At 46.9% G+C, this 21,447-nt stretch overlaps 3 protein-coding genes across 3 annotated transcripts in view; 1 reads left to right on the forward strand and 2 right to left on the reverse strand.

Moving 5' to 3' along the window:
- HNRNPLL (heterogeneous nuclear ribonucleoprotein L-like) overlaps positions 1-122 on the reverse strand; it is a 50,467-nt gene extending 50,345 nt beyond the window's left edge. Inside the window, exon 1 of the mRNA XM_010008634.1 lies at positions 32-122. Within this exon, the coding sequence (XP_010006936.1) occupies positions 32-122 (91 nt within the window). The remainder of the gene's footprint in view (positions 1-31) is intronic.
- Positions 121-10,751, forward strand: GALM (galactose mutarotase (aldose 1-epimerase)). The gene is made up of 7 exons (XM_010008647.1): positions 121-316; positions 777-931; positions 4,645-4,851; positions 6,158-6,239; positions 9,421-9,562; positions 9,653-9,827; positions 10,674-10,751. The coding sequence occupies exons 1-7, from the start codon at positions 121-123 to the stop codon at positions 10,749-10,751; spliced, it is 1,035 nt and encodes a 344-aa protein (XP_010006949.1).
- A 3,778-nt stretch (positions 10,752-14,529) lies between these two features.
- Positions 14,530-21,435, reverse strand: SRSF7 (serine/arginine-rich splicing factor 7). Its single transcript, XM_010008658.1, has 9 exons — positions 21,417-21,435; positions 21,178-21,358; positions 20,869-21,048; positions 19,921-19,995; positions 19,490-19,591; positions 19,077-19,124; positions 16,867-16,911; positions 16,253-16,288; positions 14,530-14,837 (listed from the first exon to the last, which is right to left on the reverse strand). The coding sequence occupies exons 1-9, from the start codon at positions 21,433-21,435 to the stop codon at positions 14,783-14,785; spliced, it is 741 nt and encodes a 246-aa protein (XP_010006960.1). The 3' UTR covers positions 14,530-14,782.
- Between the last annotated feature and the right edge of the window lie 12 nt (positions 21,436-21,447).

Here is a 21,447-nt window from a genome sequence, read left to right on the forward strand (position 1 = left end):
GTTCCCACTTCTTCCCCGCCCCTCTTCCCACCTCTTTCCGTCTTCCCGCTTCCCCCGCCCCCGCCGCCATTCCCGGGCCCCGGGGGCAGTTCCCGGCGGTCCCGCAGGTCCTGGCCAGGCATGACCGAAGTGAAGGCAGAGGTGTTCGGGCACCTGCCCCCGGAGGAAGGAGGGGGAGCGGTGGAGAAGTTCGTGCTGAGGTCGGGGAGCGTGAAGGTGGAGATCCTGTCCTTAGGGTGCATTATCGCCGCGCTGGAGACCAAGGACAGGGATGGGGAGTTCTCGGATGTTGTCCTGGGCTTTGACACTTTGGAAGGTGGGTCTGAATCCGTGTGACTTATTTAAAAAAAATAAAATTAAATTAAAAAAAAAAATCAGGCAACGTAACCAGCATTTTCTGGTTTATTGTCACACCGTGTGACCTGCCTCTGAGGGACCCTCCGAGTCTCAGGCTGAGCAAACACAGCTCTTGCTGCCTGCCCTGGGCTCGGGGGTGCCCAGGGGACGGGGACACTGGTGGGTGAAGGCTTCAACGTGCCCCTCTGGCAGGGCAGCTCAGTGTCATGGCACTGACAGGGTCTTTTCTGCAAATCAAAGATCCCATCAGGCTGATACGCATGACTAGTGAGCTGCCTGCGCTGGGAATCACTGGGTTTACAGTCACCTCTTTAGTACTGGAGGAAAGCAGAGGGAGCCACCTCTGGGTCCATCAAACACACACCCAGGGACCACCCACCCATCCTTCTGTTTAACTTGATGCTCTTTTTCCTGGCCAGGTTACGTGAGGAAGCACCCTTTCTTTGGTGCTGTCGTGGGGCGCGTCGCCAACAGGATTGCCAAGGGGAGGTTCTCTGTCGATGGGAAGGAGTATCAGCTGTTCCTCAACAGTGGGCCAAACAGCCTGCATGGAGGATCCAAGGGATTTGACAAGGTGAAAATCAGGCTGGGTCGAGGCCGTCTCTGGCACACAGCCTGAGGGGTTGTGGCAGGAGGATATGATGTCTTCACTCCTTACCCTATAGGGTTTTCTGGTGGTTATTGGGTTGGATTGACTCCCAGAAAGTGCTGTGAGTGCAGGAATGGGAGGAAATGAGACCCTGTGAGCTGTTGGGTGGGCTTGTCTTTGTCCAGGTGGATTAGCGGGGCTCACTCGTGTCATTCTTGGGTTCCTGTGCTTCATCTGCGTTACTGCGAGCCCAGCTCTGCCAGGGTTGTCCTGGGGCAAGGTGCTGCTCTTGCCAGGCATGGGTTGGGACGTGGTGGTGGGAACCCAGCCTCATGCATGATGGAGGATCCTGAGATGCCAGCCACACGTCACCGAAGTGGGTGCTGTAGTTGTCCCAGTGCCCAAAGAAAACTTCCTGCGGAACAGTGATCTACACAGACTTAATTGCACCTGCACCTGCAGTTCCGTGGGTATTAACTGCCCATAGATCATCCTGGAGGGCTTGTTCCTGGGTTTGCAGAAGCTGATTATCATTGCTGCTTGCTTTTGGCAGCACTCCCAAGTATGCAGAGGGCAGGGTGGTGCTGCAGGTTCAGTGCAGTTATTGCATTACCCCCTCCAGTGCCACTCTCATCCCAGTCTCAGCATCCCCTGGGCTCTTGCTCCAATTCACAGCAGCACATGACTGGATCAGATCTGCAAAATGCCCCACCATCCTGTGTCTCCTCCCCAGCTGTTCCTTGTGACCTCTTAGATAAAATAACCTTTCCCTGGCCCCAGGGCACTCAACAGTTCCTGTCTTTTCTCAAGAGCTGCTGCTGAATTCCAGGTATCATCAATACACCACTAGTGCACTAGAGCAGCAGAGCATCTCCTCTGCTTTCCTGAAGCCTTGAGCTTTGTCAGATCAGTTGCTTTTGTAACCAGCTGATCCACTGTTTTGATGGAGGAACTAATGTGAATGTGCTAGTGCAGCTCCTTTCCTGGGTTAATGTTTTATTTCATGAAAGGACATCCGGGCTGACTGGCCAAAAGTCAAAGTGTCTGGAGAAGAGCTCACTTCTGGGCAGTGCAGTGTGAACTGGCATCAGGTCGGGATCCAAGACTCCTCAGCACCCTTAGGAAAAAGGGATTACTGGGGTGACTTGGCTGTTGCATCCTCATAGAGAACAATCTGGTGTAAAGTTTCTTTATACACTCAGACCCCCTGTAAGCCAGAGCTGAAAACATGCACTCCTTTGCACCTTGGGCTTCCAGGCTCTCTTCTGCATGCAGGGCATGTGGTCCCTTCCTCCTGCCTCTTCCCTTGCTAGCTGAAGGCACAGCAACTTGCTGGAGACAAGGCAGCAACACCTCCCAGCTACAGCTTTGTGCCCTATAGCCCACAGGGCATGTTTGAGCATCTGCTCAAGACCCTTTCCAGCCAGGTAATGGTCACTGTGCAGAGACCTTTGGTCAGCCTTGACAAAAACAATACATGCTGTCTCTTGGCTATGACTATCTTGGCCATCTTGTTAGATTTTCCTGATCTTGCAGACCTCAGTGCTGCTGTCAGCACGTGGTCTGATGCCAGGGAAGCTTGCACGTAGTGACAATATCTGACTGTGCTGCTTGGGGACTGGAGGACTTTAGATAGTAGCCCTCTTAACTTTAAAACACAGTGACATCAGTGTGGTTGCTGGCCTTTAATAGCTTTTACTTCTAAGAACTTAAATAGAGACTCATCTATAAAGCCACAGCATCCCACAGCAGTGGGAGCTGCAGTCAAACTGCATTCAGTGCAGGAGGACCAGCTCTGCTGTCTGGTTGTCACATTTGTACCCTCAGTTCCCACGTTTGATGAAAATGTCGGCTTTTGACAAGTGTCCCAAGTTAGTGATCTCTGCATAGGACAGGAAAGGGGTAATCTCAAAAGCATTACCTGGCTCCTGCCCTTAGATCTGTCCTTTTTGGTTAGATAGTAACTATTCCTTAGCTAGATGCAAAGCTCCAGAGACTGGGCACCTCGATCCATCCTGCAAGGGGCTGCAAGCATCAAGCCCATGGTGACATGGCCAGTGGAATTGAGTGCACCCTCACCGAACTGTGCAGTGCAGTTGACACACTGGAGGGAAGAGATGGCATCCAGAGGGACCTTGACAGGCTTGAAAGGTGAGCCCATGCCAACCTAATGAAGTTCAGTAAGGCCAAGTGCAAGGTCCTTCACCTGGGCTGAGGCAGTCTCAAGCACAGTTACAGGTTGGATGGAGAACAGATTGAGAACAGTCCTGAGGAGAAGGACTTGGGGGTGTTGGTTGATGAGAAGCTCAACGTCAGCCAGCAGTGTGTCAAAACCAACAACGTCCTAGGCTGCATCAAAAGAAGTGTGGCCAGCAGGTCAAAGGAGGTGATTCTTCACTTTCAGTATGTTCTTGTGAGACCTCATCTGGGGTATTGTGTCCAGTTCTGGAGCGCCCACCATAAGGACAGGGAGCTTATAGAGCGAGTCCAGAAGAGGGCCATGAAGATGATCAGAGGGCTGGAGCACCTCTGCTGTGGAGACAGGCTGAGAGAGTTGGGGCTGTTCAGCCTGGAGAAGAGAAGGCTCTAGGAAGACCTTGTAGCACCTTCCAGTACCTGAAAGGGCTACAGGAAAGCTGGGGAGGGGCTTTTTACAAGGACTTGTAGTGATAGCACAAGGGGCAATGGTGTTAGACTGGAAGAGGGGAGATTTAGATTAGACAGTAGGAGGAGATTCTTCACTATGAGGGTGGTGAGACAGTGGCACAGATTGCCCAGGGAAGTTGTGGATGCCTCATCCCTGTAAGTGTTCAAGGCAGGTTGGATGGGGCTGTGAGCAACCTGGTCTAGTTGGAGATGTCCCCATCTGTGGCAGGGGGGTTGGAACTCGGTGATCTTTAAGGTCCCTTCCAACCCAAGCCATTCTGTAAAAAAGTTTTCTATGAAACAGGCTTTCTGGGCAGCTAAATTTATAGTGTGCTGGCTTTCTTTGCTTGCCAGCAGGTTTGGTTCTAAGCAGAACCCTGGTGTCTGGCAGGGGCAAGGAACTGAGAGGTCCCAGCTGTCTGGATCAGCGCTGATGTGTGGATGTATCTGGTGAGGCTTTGGTACTATTTATTCCAACTCCATCCCCTAGGCAGGAGCTCACAATGTGTATTTACGTTGTCTCAGAATCCAGCCCCAAATTACCTGAGGGATGGGCAGCAGCTTGTTGAGGTGATGTTGCCCACCAGGAGATCCACAGGAGGGGGAGGTAAGTCTGGCTGCAGGGTAAAAAATCAGATGCATGGACGCCCTTAGGCATGAAGTAACACAAGCTGGGACAGACCCCCATCAGAGCAAAGTACCTCATTTGTTGGACTGCTCGTGGGAAAACTTGTTTGGGGCTGCTGGCCATAGCTGACCAAGAGCAGGCTGGTGCTTGTGTTTTCTCCCTCTTCCCTTCAAGGAGATATTTGGTTTTAGTCTTTCATAGGCAGGAAAAGACAAAGATTTTTTGTGCTTGCTTTGTTTGGTTTGGTTTTTGTGTTGTTTTTTTTCCTTCTAGGAGTAAGAGCAGAGGAGAGGGTTGAAAAACCCTTTGTTTCAGTGCATCATGCATTGCATACCTTTTCTCCCTGGCTTTAGCCCAGCCTGGAGCAGGAGAGAAGGGCACCATGTTTCCCATTACTTTCCCACAAACAGCACACATCTTGCAGGTTCTGTGGAGCCCCCAGGTTCTCCCAAACGGTGTCTGTTTCTTCCGGCTCAGCCCTGACGGTGAGGAAGGCTACCCTGGTGACCTGAAAGTCTGGGTGACCTACACTCTCAATGGTGGGGAGCTGGCCATCAACTATCGAGCCCAGACCAGCAAGACGACACCCATCAGCCTGACCAATCATGCATACTTCAACCTTGCAGGGCAGGTAAACATGGGGAGATGAACCCTGTGGAGGGATACTGTGCAGGGGAATAAAGCCTGGGGAACCATGGGGTTATCCATGGGCTTCCCGTGGCATCAATAAGCTGATGCTGGTCTGAAGACATAGCATTCTTCTAGGTACACAGCAGTGGGAGTTGTGTCTATGCATCATGGGCTGCATGCAGCCTGTGAGCTGGGACAGGACTAAATCACACAGACCTCAACTGAGGGTGTGTTATCCCAGTATGTTATGAAAACAGACATCCCACCACGAATATTAATTCTGGGGAGTGTCAGTCTTTCCTGGTCACTTAGGAAGATTACAGAGGAGGTGCAGAGCTGGCAAGCTCTAGTGATGGACTTGGCTGTCTTCTGTTGCTGCCTCTGAGACAACATACTGAAGCCTTGTGTGGGTGGTGCAGCTGAGATCAGGGGCTCTAGTGCCAGCCAGAATCAGCACAGAGCTGAAACACCCAGGTCAAAATGAGGAGGAGAAACATCATGGAAAGGGGATGTGAGGCAGCCAGATTTTCAGAGCAGGGCAGTAGCAGGGTGCAGAGGGCTCCCACACACCAGACCAGGTTCCTGCCAACTAGACAGGCACTGAATTCCAGCTGTGTTTTAATCTCACCCTGTTTATATCTGGTCTTGGAGGAAAGGATCTGGGGAAATAGTATTGCTAGGCAGAGCAATAGGATGGGACAGTGCAGTCACACTTGGATATGAGGCTAAGACCCTTGAAAAGTGTTAGTGAGAGACATTCCAGCCCCCGAGTACAGGAGGTCTGCTCAGACCACTGCCCTTACAATGGCTGAGCAGTCGTTAATTTACCCTCTGTCCTCCCAGCAGTACAGTAATAACAACACCTGCAGCATGCAACTCGGGCATGTTTCCAGAGAAACAGGAGACCTTTGGGCATGAAATTGCTGCTCAGATTAGACAGTGACATGCAAGATCAGCTTTGCTGCTGCTCCCCTTCCAGCCCCAACAAGTTCCCTGCCAGCACCCCTAAGGCTGCCAGAGAGGAAGAGGAATGCTGTGCTGCAGGAGATGAGCCGGGGTGATGGGTTGCACTTCCCCACACTTGCTTCCTTCCCCTTTTGCCCACACTGTGTGCTTAGGTTTTTGCCTGTGGTGCTACCTCTGTCCTGTGCCCAGCATCAGGGTAGGATGATGGCCAGGAGGTCCCCCAGGCACTACCAAGTCATCTGTAGCTCCACTGAGGGCAGTCACTTCCTGGGGGCTCTTAAGGCTGCTTGAATGGTGAAGGAGTTACAGAAGAAATCCCAGTAATTCCTATCCTCCTGCAGGGCTCACGAGATATCTACGACCATGAGATTTGTATTGAAGCAGATTCCTACCTGCCTGTGGACGACACCAAGATCCCTACTGGTGGGTGGTGTGACACCTGCAGCCCATGGTGAAGAGGGTTTTGCAGAGGAGTGTTGTGGGAATTGAGGAACAGCACTGCCCGGCAAGGGGCAACATACCAGGGCCTCAGGCACAGCAAGACCCTCCTCATCCAGGGGCAAAGGCACACAGCAACTGAGCTGAGTTGCCAGAGTCAGGTGCTGGTAGCAGGGTCCATCACCAGGCCCCCAGACCTGGAGAGGGTTGGCCCAGGGTCTGTTTAAGGGGTGCAGGCAGGAGGTGGGGCCAGAGGCAGGTAGATTGCAAGACTGCAACATGGGTCCAAGAGGCCCGTCCAGGAGACACGCTGCCTACGACACAGGACCAAAGCATGTCCCACTGCACCTGTTTGGCCAGCATTTTCCTGTGGGCCAATCCATTGTTCCCAGCAGTGTTCAACTTTATCATACTTCTCTACTGGGATTTTGCACGTGATGTCAAGGTGTTACTTCCATAAATCCTGTTTCTGTAAGTTCAGCCCATGCTCAAAGTCCACAGAAAGCAGGAGAATTCATTTCTGAAGCCTCAGTAAAATGCAGGAGATGCAAGCAGTAAGCTGGAGGCACAGGGCTGCTGTCAATAAATGTGATGGCTCGCCAGGATGTGGTCAGTCTCCCTGATCTGGAGGGCAGCTCCCAGGCCCAGCACCGAGCTCTAGAGCTGCTGGGATCTCTGGTGCTCAAGAGCCCAGCATTGTCCTTCACTCCAGGAGCTGAGCCATCAGTCCCTTCATCTGAATGGGAGAGCTGGTGCTGTTGGCTGGGAGGCTGAAGACACAAAACTAAGACTTTTCTTTCTGGTCGTTAATGCCCTGCATGGCTAAAAGCAGAAGGAAGAGGAAATCCAGGCAAGGAAAACAGCATGCTAAGTGTGTTAATGAAACAAAGGTGGTATTGCCGCTGTCTGTAGCCTCGGGGCAGAGAAGCAAACTGGCAGCCTCTTGCACCCTCTTGATTGAGGGAGTAAAAAGGAGAAAGAGCTTTCTAGTTGTTGTTTTTTTTCCTCACCACTTCCACTCTGTTCCTCCCCATAAAAGGCAGCCAGTAAGTGAAATACACTGAACAAGCTGGGACAGAGAACATGTTCCCTGTACCTGCAAGAGAGCCAGCACTGAACATGTGCGCTTGACAATGGTCCCATTGCTAACAAGGAGGCACCTTGCTTTGGGTGTCTTTAACTCCAATCCTCCCACCGTGCTGCTCCAACACCCACTTTTCATTTAGCCTAAGTCACTTGGCAGTACTGAGTTGCAGTAAGAGTTTACCTAATTGCAAAAGTAATCTGGTGGTAAGTTTTCTTGTTTTTAAGAATGAAAAGCATTATTATTTATTTTTTTAAAGGTGCATTTGGCTTGATTTTTAAAAATCTAAAATAGATTAAGATTATAAAAAAAGAAGACTTCTAGATCTGCTCAGAAATGCTGGCTTTTCATCCAGCCTGACTGGGTTGGAGGCTGTTGAAGTGCAGATGCTGAGCCACAGCAGGAGAGAGCGGTGGGATAGTGGTGCACCGTGCCAGAGATCTCCAGAGGACAGAGTAGTGACAGGAGCACCAAGCAGCTAGCCTGGGATGTAAGTGCTGGGATGGATGTGCTTCTCATCAGCAGAAGATAAACTGGGTGTTGGGCAGGGTGCGTGCCTGGGGACTGCGTGAGCCTGCAGAGCGGTTTCTAGTAAGCGCAGGCTCACCGAGCTCTGCTAGAAATGGCAGGGCTTGTCCTGATGCTCTTGCACCTTCTGACTTCAGGAGGGAGAGGAAAAGAGGCTTGAGGAAGCAAGAAAACTTTTTAGCTCAAGTGTCTGCTCATACCAGAGGTAGATCTGTGTTGATTGAACCACAACCGCTGTGTGTGCGTGCATCAGCTTGCACCTGGAGGAGTGGGTCTCTCAGCCCAGGCAGCTTTTGCTCAACTTGGTGTGTGCCTCAGCTCAAGCTGGGGAAGAGCTGAAGGCCGCAGCAAACCCGCTGCACTACTTCTCCCCACTGCTCACCACGGAGCAATTTCACATCTTCATTGCCATCAGTGCACTGTCTCTGCTTTTTGCAGTTCCCTTTTGGTGTTTTGGGTAAATGTAGCCTTTGAAGCTGATAAAACGGTGTATTGTCTTAGCCCCAGGGTGAAGACAAGCATCGGGCAACTATTAAAGACAGAGCCCTTGCATGCAATGGGTACTGTATTTTAGCAAGTGCCTAAATCAAAATGGTGGGGTTTTTTTTCAAGATGTTTTTCTGCCCTAGGAGAGCTGAATTCAGTAGATGCACTCCTTGCAGATAGGATCAGAAGCCACAGAAATGCCCTGTCAGGTGGAGACCGTTGTTGCTCAAGGTTTCCAGAGCAGAACTGGGACAGAGCTGCAGCTGAGCTGGGTGTGTGACTGCAGCTAGCAGAGCAGAGTGCATGGGGCCAGCAGTGGGGCCAGGATGCCAGGGCACTGCCCATCCCCAACACTGGTAGTTGCCTGCTGGCCCTCAAAACTTCTCTCCTTGGAGAAGGGTAGAAGTATGTCACTTTAGGGAAAAATCCTCTCCTCTGCCCTTTCTCTCCGACCTCCCCCATGCAAAACCCATTGCCTTTGGGTTGGGATGGCTGTGTTTTGCACTGCCTTTAGTATGTCCTAGGGTTGTTCTCTCTGCAAGAGCTTTATCACAGGAGGCTGTGTCCCCACATCAGGCCCTAAAAAAAGGCATGAGAGAAAATGCTGGGTTTATGGTCCTTTTTTCCTCAAAGCAGGAGACCAATCCCTGTATGCAGACCATATTCACCATCCTGACAGGTGGACCACCTTTGTGGCCATCTCTCAGATGTTTGTTAAGAGATTTGGAAGGACTGATTGATGCATTGGCTTGTATAGCTCCATAGGCAGGCCCCTGCTCTTGTTTTCTGAGTCCCTGGCTTCGCTTTGTTGCAGCAAAGCACAGCAGAGTCCCTGGGAGTTGGCTGGCTCTGCTGGGAAACAAGGTGGTCATGTCCCAGCCCGAGATACAGTGGCCACAAGGCAAGCTTGCTCAAAGCAGGGCACCACAATGAGACAAGGATCACAAATGTCTTAAAGCCCTCAGCTCACTAAAGCAAGGGTTCTCAACCCTGCACAGGAGGTTGTGCCACAGGCGTTTCCTGCTGGCACATCCGTGAGTGGCTGACATTGCTGTTCTCCTTGCTCAGGGGAGGTGGCCCCTGTGCATGGTACTGGCTTCGATCTCCGGCAGCCCATGGAGCTGGGGAAGCACTTGCAGAAGTTTTGCCTGGATGGCTTCGACCACAACTTCTGCCTGCAACAGGCACAAGTTCGACGCCTTGTGGCCAGGTAGGCTGGGACTCTGGCGGGGATCGTCCACCCCTGGAGCCACAGGGTCCACCTTTGGCCCCTTACTATCCTCCACCTGCACCTCCCCAGGGCTCGCCACCCACCTACTGGCAGGGTCATGGAGGTTCACACCACTCAGCCTGGCATCCAGTTTTACACCGGGAACAACCTGGACGCTTCCCTGAAAGGCAAAGGTGCTGCTGTGTACCCCAAGCACTCGGCTTTCTGCTTGGAAACCCAGAACTGGCCTGATGCTGTCAACAAGGTGAGCCATCCCCCCTGTCCCTAGGAGCTTCCTGGATCCTGTGGCAGGGGACAATACTACCACCCTCTGTGTCTCTAGGGATTAAATATATGAACAGAGTCCCATCTGGTGAGGGGACACTTCATAGACACCAGAATGGAGGCAGGTGTAGGTTACAGCATCCAGCAGCATTAGGCGGTAGGCTGGGACTCTGGCGGGGATCGTCCACCCCTGGAGCCACAGGGTCCACCTTTGGCCCCTTACTATCCTCCACCTGCACCTCCCCAGGGCTCGCCACCCACCCACTGGCAGGGTCATGGAGGTTCACACCACTCAGCCTGGCATCCAGTTTTACACCGGGAACAACCTGGACGCTTCCCTGAAAGGCAAAGGTGCTGCTGTGTACCCCAAGCACTCGGCTTTCTGCTTGGAAACCCAGAACTGGCCTGATGCTGTCAACAAGGTGAGCCATCCCCCCTGTCCCTAGGAGCTTCCTGGATCCTGTGGCAGGGGACAATACTACCACCCTCTGTGTCTCTAGGGATTAAATATATGAACAGAGTCCCATCTGGTGAGGGGACACTTCATAGACACCAGAATGGAGGCAGGTGTAGGTTACAGCATCCAGCAGCATTAGGCCCCACCGAGTCTTTGCCATGTCCTCCCTGTGGGGCCTGAATTCAACCAGGGGTAAAACTTGCCCACTCTGCCAGCTGGCAAGTAAGGAGCTGTTAAATGCTGCCACTGGAAATGCCTGGAGGGAGCTATGGGTCACCACCCCAGCAAAGCAGATGCACCTATGCCCTCATGACCCTGTCTGGTCCCGTTGGTGTGTGCTCACAGTCACTGTCTGCTGCCTCTCCCCAGCCCCACTTCCCCAACGTCCTGCTCCGGCCAGGTGAGGAATACAACCACACCACGTGGCTCGTGTTTAGCGCCGCTTAAGGAAAGGGGATGCTGATCCCTACCACCAAGAGAGGTAAGTATCTCTAGCAGGTTAGCCAGAAATCCTTCCAAGTGCTGAACAGTGCTTTCCAACTACCCTGAGGGATGCATCCCATTTGGGAACTTTCTTCCTCCTCTGTGGTTTTCATCCATGTCTTCTTCTGGCTTTAACTCCTGCCACCACCTCTGCTGCTATCTGGCTTGTGCAAAGCTCTCACTCTGTGTCCATCATCCCCCTGGGCATTAGGTTGTTTCACAGTAAAAAAGGACAGAAAACACCTGGTTTAGGGACACAGCATGGCACAGCTCCAACTACAGCATGGGAATATCAGGTAATATTTATGTGAAGGCTGATAGAATTTAGGGCTGCTCTAGACATGATCAGGTGTTCCCAGCAAAGTGCTCTGAGCTGCGCTGGATGCTGCTCTCCCCGCTGACCTGCCCCACAGCTCCATGTCAGTTCACCAAAGGGGACCCTGCCCTTCCCGTGCAGCTCTCGTGGCCAGAGCTGTGGGGTACGACAGTGGTGTTGCAATGGCAGGGTGCAGTGGTCATGCAGAATACCTTTGCAGAATATGGTGTGCTGGGATTATCCCAGCTGGCTCTTCTGGCTTAACTCCTGTTTCAAAGCCAGCAATGACAGCTTCCCAAGGGCATCTCCTGCACTACGCCTTGGCTGCTGAAGTGAAGCATGTGCATCCATCTATATTCATGAATATACAACTGCAGGAGGAAAACCATCATCCTAGTGTTGTTTCCACATGAAATACATCCCAAAACCCTGTAACATGGCCTCTCCCCAGGGATAGCAGTCTTTGAGGCAGACACCCCATGCGAGACACTGCAGGCACTGAAGCCTGGTTCCCACCTCCTGCCATGCTGCTGCCAGAGCCCCTGCTAGCAGGTTGTGGCTGAGGCCCACAGCACTTCAGCATGTTTCCTTGGCTGCAGAGCTGCAGGAGTGATCTTGCCCCCAGTGAAAGTGCCTGGCCATAGGGCTCACAAACATGGCAAACCTGCCAGCCAGTTCTGCCACCTTGACCCCCAAAATGAGCACCCTGCTGCTCTCCTGTGATGCTAAGCCTGGATGTAGAGGAACCCCAGTCCCCTACAGAAACACAGGCTTCTCTGCTCTGTCTTCCACATTGTCTGTGGGTACTGAAAAACAGGTACCAGCACAGCTGTCGTGTAGTCTGCAGGTTTATTGTGGCGTAGGTTTGCCTTAAGAGTACAGAAAAGAAAAAGCTGATGAAATTCCAGAGCAGCAGTGTACGTGTGCCTCTCACAGGGTACGCTATACAGGCAGACAATGCACAATCAAGAAATACTCCAAACACAAGTCAAAGGTTTTGGGCTTTTCTGCTAAATCACTCCAGGGCAACACTGGTGTCGCTCCCCACTCTCCCACTGCAGCAATGGTAGTATTTAATGGATGTTGCCAGAATATTCATAATTACACCTGAGAGATGAGGCACTAATCCTCATCACTGAGCATCATGGGAGCATATGCAGGCAGACACCAAGCACCACAGGCGTTAGGACTAGTCATCACAACCAGACAATACTGCAGCACGATGGTGTTCAAAGTCTAGACTCATACACTGAAAAAGCTCCATAAAGTCACTGTTCACAGGAAGCCTTTTCTTTGAAACTCATGGGCTACCCAAGGTGCGACTGAAGTAAATCTTGTCATTTTTTTTCATTTAAGATGCTCTGCTGTGCTTTACACATTCAAAGTAAACTGGCATGGCAGCCAATACAAGGATGGAGAGGCCTCACTTCCCATTTCACTGCTTGTTTACTGCTAAAACTACTAGATAACTCACTGCAGTAATGTTTTGTTTTATCCCCCTCCACCTACCAGTCTGTTTGTTCACAATCTAACATTGTTTCTAGCCTTCTGCTGTGATGTGTCAAAAAAAGTGCCTTATAATGCAATTCTCCTACAGAACTAGGACAAACACAGAGTTTTGAGATACTTACACAATTAATCCTGCAGGTGTGTCTTTGCTGTAAGAAATTACCTCAATTAAACAATATTGTCTCTGGGATTTGGGCTGCTTAAAAACCATACCAATTTCTGTGAAGCAGGTTAGAATTCCTCAGATCAGCTGTGAGGATCTTTGAACTACAGAAAGACTAATAACAGCTTTATGCCTCTCAAACACATTTTCCTAAGGTCCATCAGAAAGTAGGTCAGAAGCCCTTAAGTCTTCCCTCACAAAAAGGAAAACATGCCTTGAGACATTTTAAGACATTTTCTTTATATTAATAGCCTAAAGAACTAAAAAAGTGCAACAAACAAAAGTAGAAATTGCCAAGTTATTAATGATTTTTGTTACGTTTAGGGTTTTCTGCAGATGTTATTAATTTAACAGATGTCCATATTTTGAATAAAAGCTCATCCTTACATTTTTGGGCATCTAGTATGACACCTAGTCAAGCACCAGAGAGCAAGGTTTGTGGAATAATTAGATCAAGGAGAAAAATGAATGACCACTAAGTATCATAAAGGAATAAAATGGGCATATGCAAATTTTTAGCCATCTGCAGACAGAGATGGATTTTAAATTCCATTTCAAAGAAAGCAGAAACTGATCCTTTCCCCAAAGACCATTCAACAAAAATGTGAAAAGTGACTAGTTTGAGAAGACACCAATATTAGTAATTTTTCATCCACATTACATGGCACAGATAAAATTACCCAAATGTTAACAGAAGCAGCAGGGTTACTACAGGGAAGTTTTAGTTAAAAATACACATTTTATTTCAATGTGCCAATAAAAAAGCCCCACATTTCATATCACATGAAGTTAATTCGTACAATAAAAAGAGACCTGTGCTAGTCTATTGGCGTGACTAACTCAGAAGACCCAGATCATGCCAAATTTTAGTTGATATATTCTTCTATCTACATTCTTACATTTACAAAGACACCACAAAATCCCTTATAATAATGTAAGCAAAATAACTTTCTTCCTAAAAGATTAACTTCATAACTTTAATCCATTCTTTCAGGACTTGCACTTCTTTGAGGACTTCCTGATGGTGAACGACTGAAAGGAAAAGAATCCACAATTAACACTTAGTAGTCACTTGGGATTCACAGATACAGGAAAAAAGCAACAGGAGGATACTTAAGACTACTCTGGCACCTTTAATCACTGTTTTTAATAAAATAACCAATCACTACTTGCAAAGTTAATGGGTTGATGGTTTAATTTTAAGAGATAATGCATTGTAATTGTTCGTAAGGTTAAGCTACACACAGCCACATTTTAAAATGAAGCTAACCTAAGTGTAGAAGTTCTACAAGAATGTAAAAACAAAAAAAAAAAAAAAAGAAAAAATGAAAGATCACCAAGGCAAGGGTTGCATCCTGGCAAGTCTGCAGTTACTCTTACCAGTAAACCCCAAAGTTGTAAAATTGAACTATTAAAGAATTCAAACTAAGGAAAAAACCCCACTGATTCTGTCACTACATTTATATATGCATAAACACACACAGACAATTATTTACAAACGTATTGGGAAAAATATAAAGGAATAAAATGGGCATATGCAAATTTTTAGCCATCTGCAGACAGAGATGGATTTTAAATTCCATTTCAAAGAAAGCAGAAACTGATCCTTTCCCCAAAGACCATTCAACAAAAATGTGAAAAGTGACTAGTTTGAGAAGACACCAATATTAGTAATTTTTCATCCACATTACATGGCACAGATAAAATTACCCAAATGTTAACAGAAGCAGCAGGGTTACTACAGGGAAGTTTTAGTTAAAAATACACATTTTATTTCAATGTGCCAATAAAAAAGCCCCACATTTCATATCACATGAAGTTAATTCGTACAATAAAAAGAGACCTGTGCTAGTCTATTGGCGTGACTAACTCAGAAGACCCAGATCATGCCAAATTTTAGTTGATATATTCTTCTATCTACATTCTTACATTTACAAAGACACCACAAAATCCCTTATAATAATGTAAGCAAAATAACTTTCTTCCTAAAAGATTAACTTCATAACTTTAATCCATTCTTTCAGGACTTGCACTTCTTTGAGGACTTCCTGATGGTGAACGACTGAAAGGAAAAGAATCCACAATTAACACTTAGTAGTCACTTGGGATTCACAGATACAGGAAAAAAGCAACAGGAGGATACTTAAGACTACTCTGGCACCTTTAATCACTGTTTTTAATAAAATAACCAATCACTACTTGCAAAGTTAATGGGTTGATGGTTTAATTTTAAGAGATAATGCATTGTAATTGTTCGTAAGGTTAAGCTACACACAGCCACATTTTAAAATGAAGCTAACCTAAGTGTAGAAGTTCTACAAGAATGTAAAAACAAAAAAAAAAAAAAAAGAAAAAATGAAAGATCACCAAGGCAAGGGTTGCATCCTGGCAAGTCTGCAGTTACTCTTACCAGTAAACCCCAAAGTTGTAAAATTGAACTATTAAAGAATTCAAACTAAGGAAAAAACCCCACTGATTCTGTCACTACATTTATATATGCATAAACACACACAGACAATTATTTACAAACGTATTGGGAAAAATATAATCTGAGTAAGCAGCAGTAAATTTAACAGCCTCAATCTTGTATTCCTGACATGTATGCCAGGTTATTCCCCTCTATCTTCTCCAGTATCACTGCAGCTGTTAATGAGACTCAAATCCAATTCCCACATGTATTCTGTGCTTTAAGGTCACCAGTATAAAGTCTGTGTGCAATAAAACTGTTAATGAACTGAACTTTGGGCCCCTCACTTCAAGAAGGACAGGGAAGTGATTGAAAGAGTCCAGCACAGAGCTACTAAGATGATTAAGGGAGTGGAACATCTCCCTTATGAGGAAAGGCTGAGGGAGCTGGGTCTCTTTAGCTTGGAGAAAAGGAGACTGAGGGCTGACCTCATCAATGTTTATAAATATGTAAGGGGTGAGTGTGAGGAAGATGGAGTTAGGCTTTTTTCAGTGATGACCAGTGATAGGACAAGGGGCAATGGATGCAAACTGGAGCATACGAGGTTCAAGGTGAATATCAGGAAGATCTTTCCTGTGAGAGTGACAGAGCCCTGGAACAGGCTGCCCAGGGAGGTTGTGGAGTCTCCTTCACTGGAGACATTCAAACCCCCCCTGGACACGTTCCTGTGTGATGTGCTCTGGGTGACCCTGCTCTGGCAGGGGGGTTGGACTGGATGATCTTTCGAGGTCCCTTCCAACCCCTAGGATTCTATGATTCTATGAAATGAACGCAGGAGCAGACAAAGGAAAGGCATAACACTCCTACATGTCCAGTATCCCAAGAAATTATTGCCACGTATGTATCACCATATATAAACCCACGACATTACTTCTGTTGAAGAGACCTTGGAAATATAACTTTCCAGTATTTTCCTAAAAGGAGCAGTCAAACTCTTCAGCAGAAATCACTGCAGATACTAAAATGCCAGCTCTATGGAGTCTATGTTATTAGTAGGGAGATCAACATACCTTCTCTTTGGAGATGGTGATCGGGACTTTGACCGACTGTCAAAACAGAATATCATCAATGCAGCTCAATGGTCAAATGCAACTTTTATATTCAAATAAATAAGCATCTCAGACAGCAATGGAATTACTATGAGAATCTAGCCAGAAGCTCTTTAAAATGGCAGTTTCCAAATCAACTTATTCTGACAAGGATTTTCATTCCATTTAGCATGGAAATTAATTTTAAGCAACTGTCTTCACTACCAAAAAAAAGAAAATAAAAGGTAATACTAAGGTGAGGCTTTGAGAAAAGGAACATAATCACAGATTTCTTGCTGTTTTATCAACAGCATTAATAAAGCTGAAGCTCTTTATCTGATAGAAAAATCTAACAGAATCAAGCACGAGACAAAAAAATCTGTACTGCGTTGGAAACTGAAAGGAAATGAAAACAAAGAGATGGGTAAGGAACATATTCTAAATAGCTGCAGAGAAAATTTTATAGCCTCATTTATACCACAAACAGATTAGTTGGGCACCCATGTTTGTGGGATGTTTTTGTAAAGGACCAGGCTCTGTTACTCATGCAAATCCAATACTGAATTCTAGACACTACTGCAGGCTTTATCTCTTACCTCTTAGCCGGTGAGCCAGATTTTGATCTGCCATGAGATCTAGACCTACAACAAGAAAAAAAACAGCTCAGCAGGGAAGCTCGTAGCACCCATGTTCCTACATTGGAAAAAACATGATTCATGCAAGAACTGTCATGTTGAATAGACAGAACACGTTTCCAGGGCTTTTCCAGCTACTTTTCAGAATAAAGCTTTTTAAAGTAATGCTGTACACACGTTGCTCTGCACTTCATTCCCTGGATAATGACTACTGTTTGCTGATGCAGGCGGCAACAACCTGCATCCTGATCAGTGTTTTCACAAAGCTAATAAAAAGCCATGCTCTGAGCTCACAGGATTTATTAAGACTCGAGTGCCATCTACCACTATAGTTGAAACTGGCTGCAAGCAGCATGCTCCTACAAATACATTCTCCTCAACACACTTAATCTTATATATGCACTTGCTCAAAACATATTTTTAAATCTGTCTGAACTAAAACCCTTGTGAAAAGACTGAAAAATACCAGTCTTTGAGATAAGACTGCTGAACTGTAATAGTACTGCCTAAAAGAGTAACTGAAATTTTCAGGTTCCCAAACAAAGTGTTCTACTGTCCACATCCAAGGGTCTCCACAACAACTTCCAGATGTATGCTTCAATGCTGTCAAAGCAGCAAGCGTCGCATAACACTCATCCAGATTGTTCATCTCCAAGCTATGAATTCCTTTGATTCTTCTGTAAAGAAACCATCTTTCAGTTGCCTCAGGGAAGTTTAACAGTGACTTCATTAGAGTTAAGCACCAATATTTTGCTACTTCTCTCTACTTGCACATCTGTAATTTCCTCTGCCTCAGTCACTTCATCTTTGCTCACAAGTACATGTCTCACAATAGCATCTAGAAATTTCACTAACAGCATCCTTTACACTGCAGAAAACCATCCTGGTGCTAAAAAAAGGAAACAATGGCAGTAAAATGAAGATTTTTTTTTTTAGAGCCTGTTGACCTTAGTCATTTTTTGTTCCTCACTGACAACAAACAGTTATGAGCCATGATTAAGTCTGGTACTGAGATTCAAGGTATTAGGATTCAAGATATTTTAGCAACAGGTAGAAAAACTGTAGTTAATCAGTGAAAGGCATTGCTCTACTGCCTCAGGGAATTTCCCTTCTCTTTTTACTAGTGCTTGGACTGTTTGTGTGAGTTTCTGCTCTTAACTTAGCCACCTTCTGGTCTTTGTATCTCCATTCCCTAAAAATTCCTCTCATTCCTTGCTTTCCACTCAGAAAATGCCACCACCTTGCAGCACTATATCTCCCATTTTCAGCTGCAGGCTCTTCCACTTTCTCCCTTCTGCCTCCCTTTATTTTTTTGTGTTTCTTCATGGTTGACTACTATTCATTTCAAGGAACAGACATCAAACCGAAATGGTAGTCTTGGGAATGGGCTGGGACAAAAGCAGCACCATCTCCTTCAGAGCAGAACTTCAGTTTACTCTTTGTTCTCCTACAACACCTCCATGAGGATATCCACTCAACCTACGTCAGCCATGCTGCCTGGATAAGGTTGCACAAAGCACAAGCTGCATTCACTTATTATGGAAGGATTAAACTACAAACTAAAGAGAACAAATGACTGCGTTCCTGTGAAGAGAACAAAATCCTGTGTTCCTGTAAAATTTGACTGTCACTCTTACGGCACATTTGTCGGTACAAAATACTTCTGACAGGTGTTTATATGAAATTTAGTTCAGCTTCTACAGACTGATGCTGTGTTATTCCACAGAGCTGGAAACAGCTGTAACACTCACAGCACTAGGAAGCCCTTCAAGACTTGCCTGGCTATATGCATTAATACTTTAACACACTACTGGAAGGGCATCCTGATTTATCTGAAAAATAATGGGAAGAATCCACAATCTCATGTCTGCTACATAAAGAAAACAAAAAAGCTCATCAGTTCATTTCTAAATTTGTTTGCTCCGTTAGCTGCTAATGCAGTCTGATCAAAACTGCAGCTGTGATGAAAATCAGGACCTGGATACCACAACAATATGTACAACAATAAAAAGGGAAAGCACACTCTTCTGCACTGCTTTTTAAAACTACAGACCCGTAAGTTAGTGGAGAGAACATGGCTTTTTTTGGAAAATGTTAGTAACTCTTAGAAAGCCTAAACAGACTTTTAAGCAACTTTAACTAATTATCTGCAGTCATGGAAGAGATCTGACCTGCTTCGGGGCCATGTAACAGATCTGGATCTAGATCTGGATCTAGACCTGAAATAAAAAATTATGATAAATTAATACAAAATCAAAGAGGTCAAATCAACCAGAGTGATGACATCTACAGCATTATTTTGATTCATGTTGACATGCTGAACTTAAAAACTACAAGATCATTAGACATTCTAGACATCAAAATTAATTGTGGGCTTTGCAGCTGTGTAAGATCTCAAAACTAATCACATTGCCATGCCTGTGAATTTAACTCGGATTATATAAAACTTTTACAAGTCCGATTTCTACACGTCAACACCTTTTGAAATCTGCTATGCAATACCTTCTTTAATCCCTTAGCTAAAACAAAAAACATCCCAAAAAAAAACAAAGCACAGAACCTATTACAAATTACTACTAATTACCTCGATCTCTTCAAGGAACCTGATCGGGACCGGCGAGGAGACACCGACCTAGACCTACGAGGAGAAACGGACCGGGACCTACGATAGGAAGCTGACCTGGACCTGCAAGGAAGCCACAGAAGCACAGAACTGTCAGAGCTGGAAGAGACCTCTGGAGATAATCCAGTCCAACTCCCCAGCTACAACAGTACTGCCTAGAGCACATTACTCAGGACTGCATCCAGGCAGGTCCTGAATATCTGCAAAGTAGGGGACTCCACAACCTCGCTGGGCAGCCTGTTACAGTACTCTGTCACTCCCACAGTAAAGAGGTTTTTTCATATATTTAAATGGAATTTCCTATGTTCCAGCTTGTGCCCATTGCCCCATGCGGCACAAGTGCAGCTTTTCCTAAGCCAAAAAACAGGAATAAAAGACAAACTTAAGCATACCTCCTACCACGACTCCGACTGCGCGACCGAGAATACCTTCTTCCTCGGGACCTTGACCGAGATCTAGACCGGGACCTGGGTTGAGGTTACAGAAAACAGTTATCAGGAAACAGCTGCAGCAAACAGTGCATGTGAGGCCCTGCTGAAGTCAAAACTGATTTCAGACAACTAAAGAACTAGCATCTGTCAGTTGGAAAAAAATCTCTGGGCCTACTTGTCTTGAGCATTTTACTACCTAGAAAAATGTTAAAAAGCTGAATGACATTTCAGAATTACATTAGAATAGAAAACACTGTAATGCGTAGTTAAAATAAACCTTGCAAGTTTGCAGGTCGACCCTCTTTGGCCCAAGGTCTAGCAGATCTAGACGATCTAGAAGTATCTATAGCCGATCGCTGCATCTAGGTGTTCTCTTCAATCTAACGACGATCAAACTGACAGCCCAATGAGCCAGGGTGAGGCTTGATTGACGCAAGAAGATTTTTCTAGGTGGGAATGTGGTCAATCTGGTGTTCCTCTTTCTAAACCGGAGGGGGGCCCCAATTGAAAGCCAAATTTACTGTTACGGCGATCACCGTCTCAAATTTTCTGCCCTTAAGAATAAGGTGAAGCTACGTGTAGATGGCTCGAGGGGATCTGGCCTCTTATGCTGATCACCTCAAGGTCTAGGAGGATCTTAAGTGTCGGATTTGCAAGGCGCCTCAGCATGAAATCTTAAGGCTCGTGACATTCTGAATCAAGGCGACTGACTCAAACGAAGAAACCTGAAAGGTTTTGACCAGGTTGATTATTAAGATATTAACATTATATATGTATTAGCAAAAAAAAAATTTGTGATATACACCTGTTGACTTACAACATTAGAGTTAAAACTGGCGTAGCATTCTGTTCTCTGCTACACAAAAGTGAACTGGCAAAACAACCCAGCTGCTCCAGCCCCACACCTACCTGCTCCTCCTGCTCCTCCGACTATAGCGGTGACAATCATAAGCGTAGTGGCCTTTCTCGCCACACTCATAGCATCTGTCGTTGGGGTCAAAGGGGCGCCGTGCAGGAGGCCTGTCGTAGCGGGAGCGACGGGGCATCCCTGTCGACACTTCCACTCTCACCCTGGAGCCACATATCACCCTGCAACAAGTCCATGATGGCTTTTAGTGAATGGTTACTCTACAAAGAGAACCTGAGAGAGAACCTTGATACAGTTTCCGGTCTTAAAACCATCTGTAACTTCCACAAACAATTAAAATGCACACGTACTTCCCATCAAGTCCACGGACAGCATCTTCAGCATCCCTCGGGTCTTCAAACTCGACGAAGGCGAACCCCGGCGGGTTCCTCGCGATCCACACGGTTCTCAGGGGCCCGTAGTAGCTGAAGGCTCTCTCCAGCTCGCCTTTGCCGGCGCCCGTGCCCAGGTTCCCCACGTACACCTTGGTCTCTGCCGGGAGCGAAGCGGGTGTCAGGGCCGGCGCCAAGGCGGGCTCCCCACGCCGCGCCCCCCCGGGGCGGCGCCATCTTGTTCGGGCG

This window comes from Chaetura pelagica, unplaced genomic scaffold, assembly GCF_000747805.2.
Source record: "Chaetura pelagica isolate M959 unplaced genomic scaffold, ChaPel_1.0 scaffold350, whole genome shotgun sequence".
In the NCBI taxonomy this organism is placed as follows: Eukaryota; Metazoa; Chordata; class Aves; order Apodiformes; family Apodidae; genus Chaetura; species Chaetura pelagica.

What these genes read in the sequence shown, in the direction of transcription:
- GALM (XM_010008647.1), top strand. Translation starts at nt 121, where the DNA reads ATGACCGAAGTGAAGGCAGAGGTGTTCGGGCACCTGCCCCCGGAGGAA. An exon ending in GATCCAAGGGATTTGACAAG is followed by an intron (nt 932 to 4,644) that starts GTGAAAATCAGG and finishes CACATCTTGCAG; the next exon opens with GTTCTGTGGAGCCCCCAGGT. An exon ending in ACTTCAACCTTGCAGGGCAG is followed by an intron (nt 4,852 to 6,157) that starts GTAAACATGGGG and finishes ATCCTCCTGCAG; the next exon opens with GGCTCACGAGATATCTACGA.
- SRSF7 (XM_010008658.1), bottom strand. An exon ending in GTCCGTGGACTTGATGGGAA is followed by an intron (nt 21,049 to 21,177) that starts GTACGTGTGCAT and finishes GACTTGTTGCAG; the next exon opens with GGTGATATGTGGCTCCAGGG. An exon ending in TCACCATCTCCAAAGAGAAG is followed by an intron (nt 14,838 to 16,252) that starts GTATGTTGATCT and finishes TTTTCCTTTCAG; the next exon opens with TCGTTCACCATCAGGAAGTC.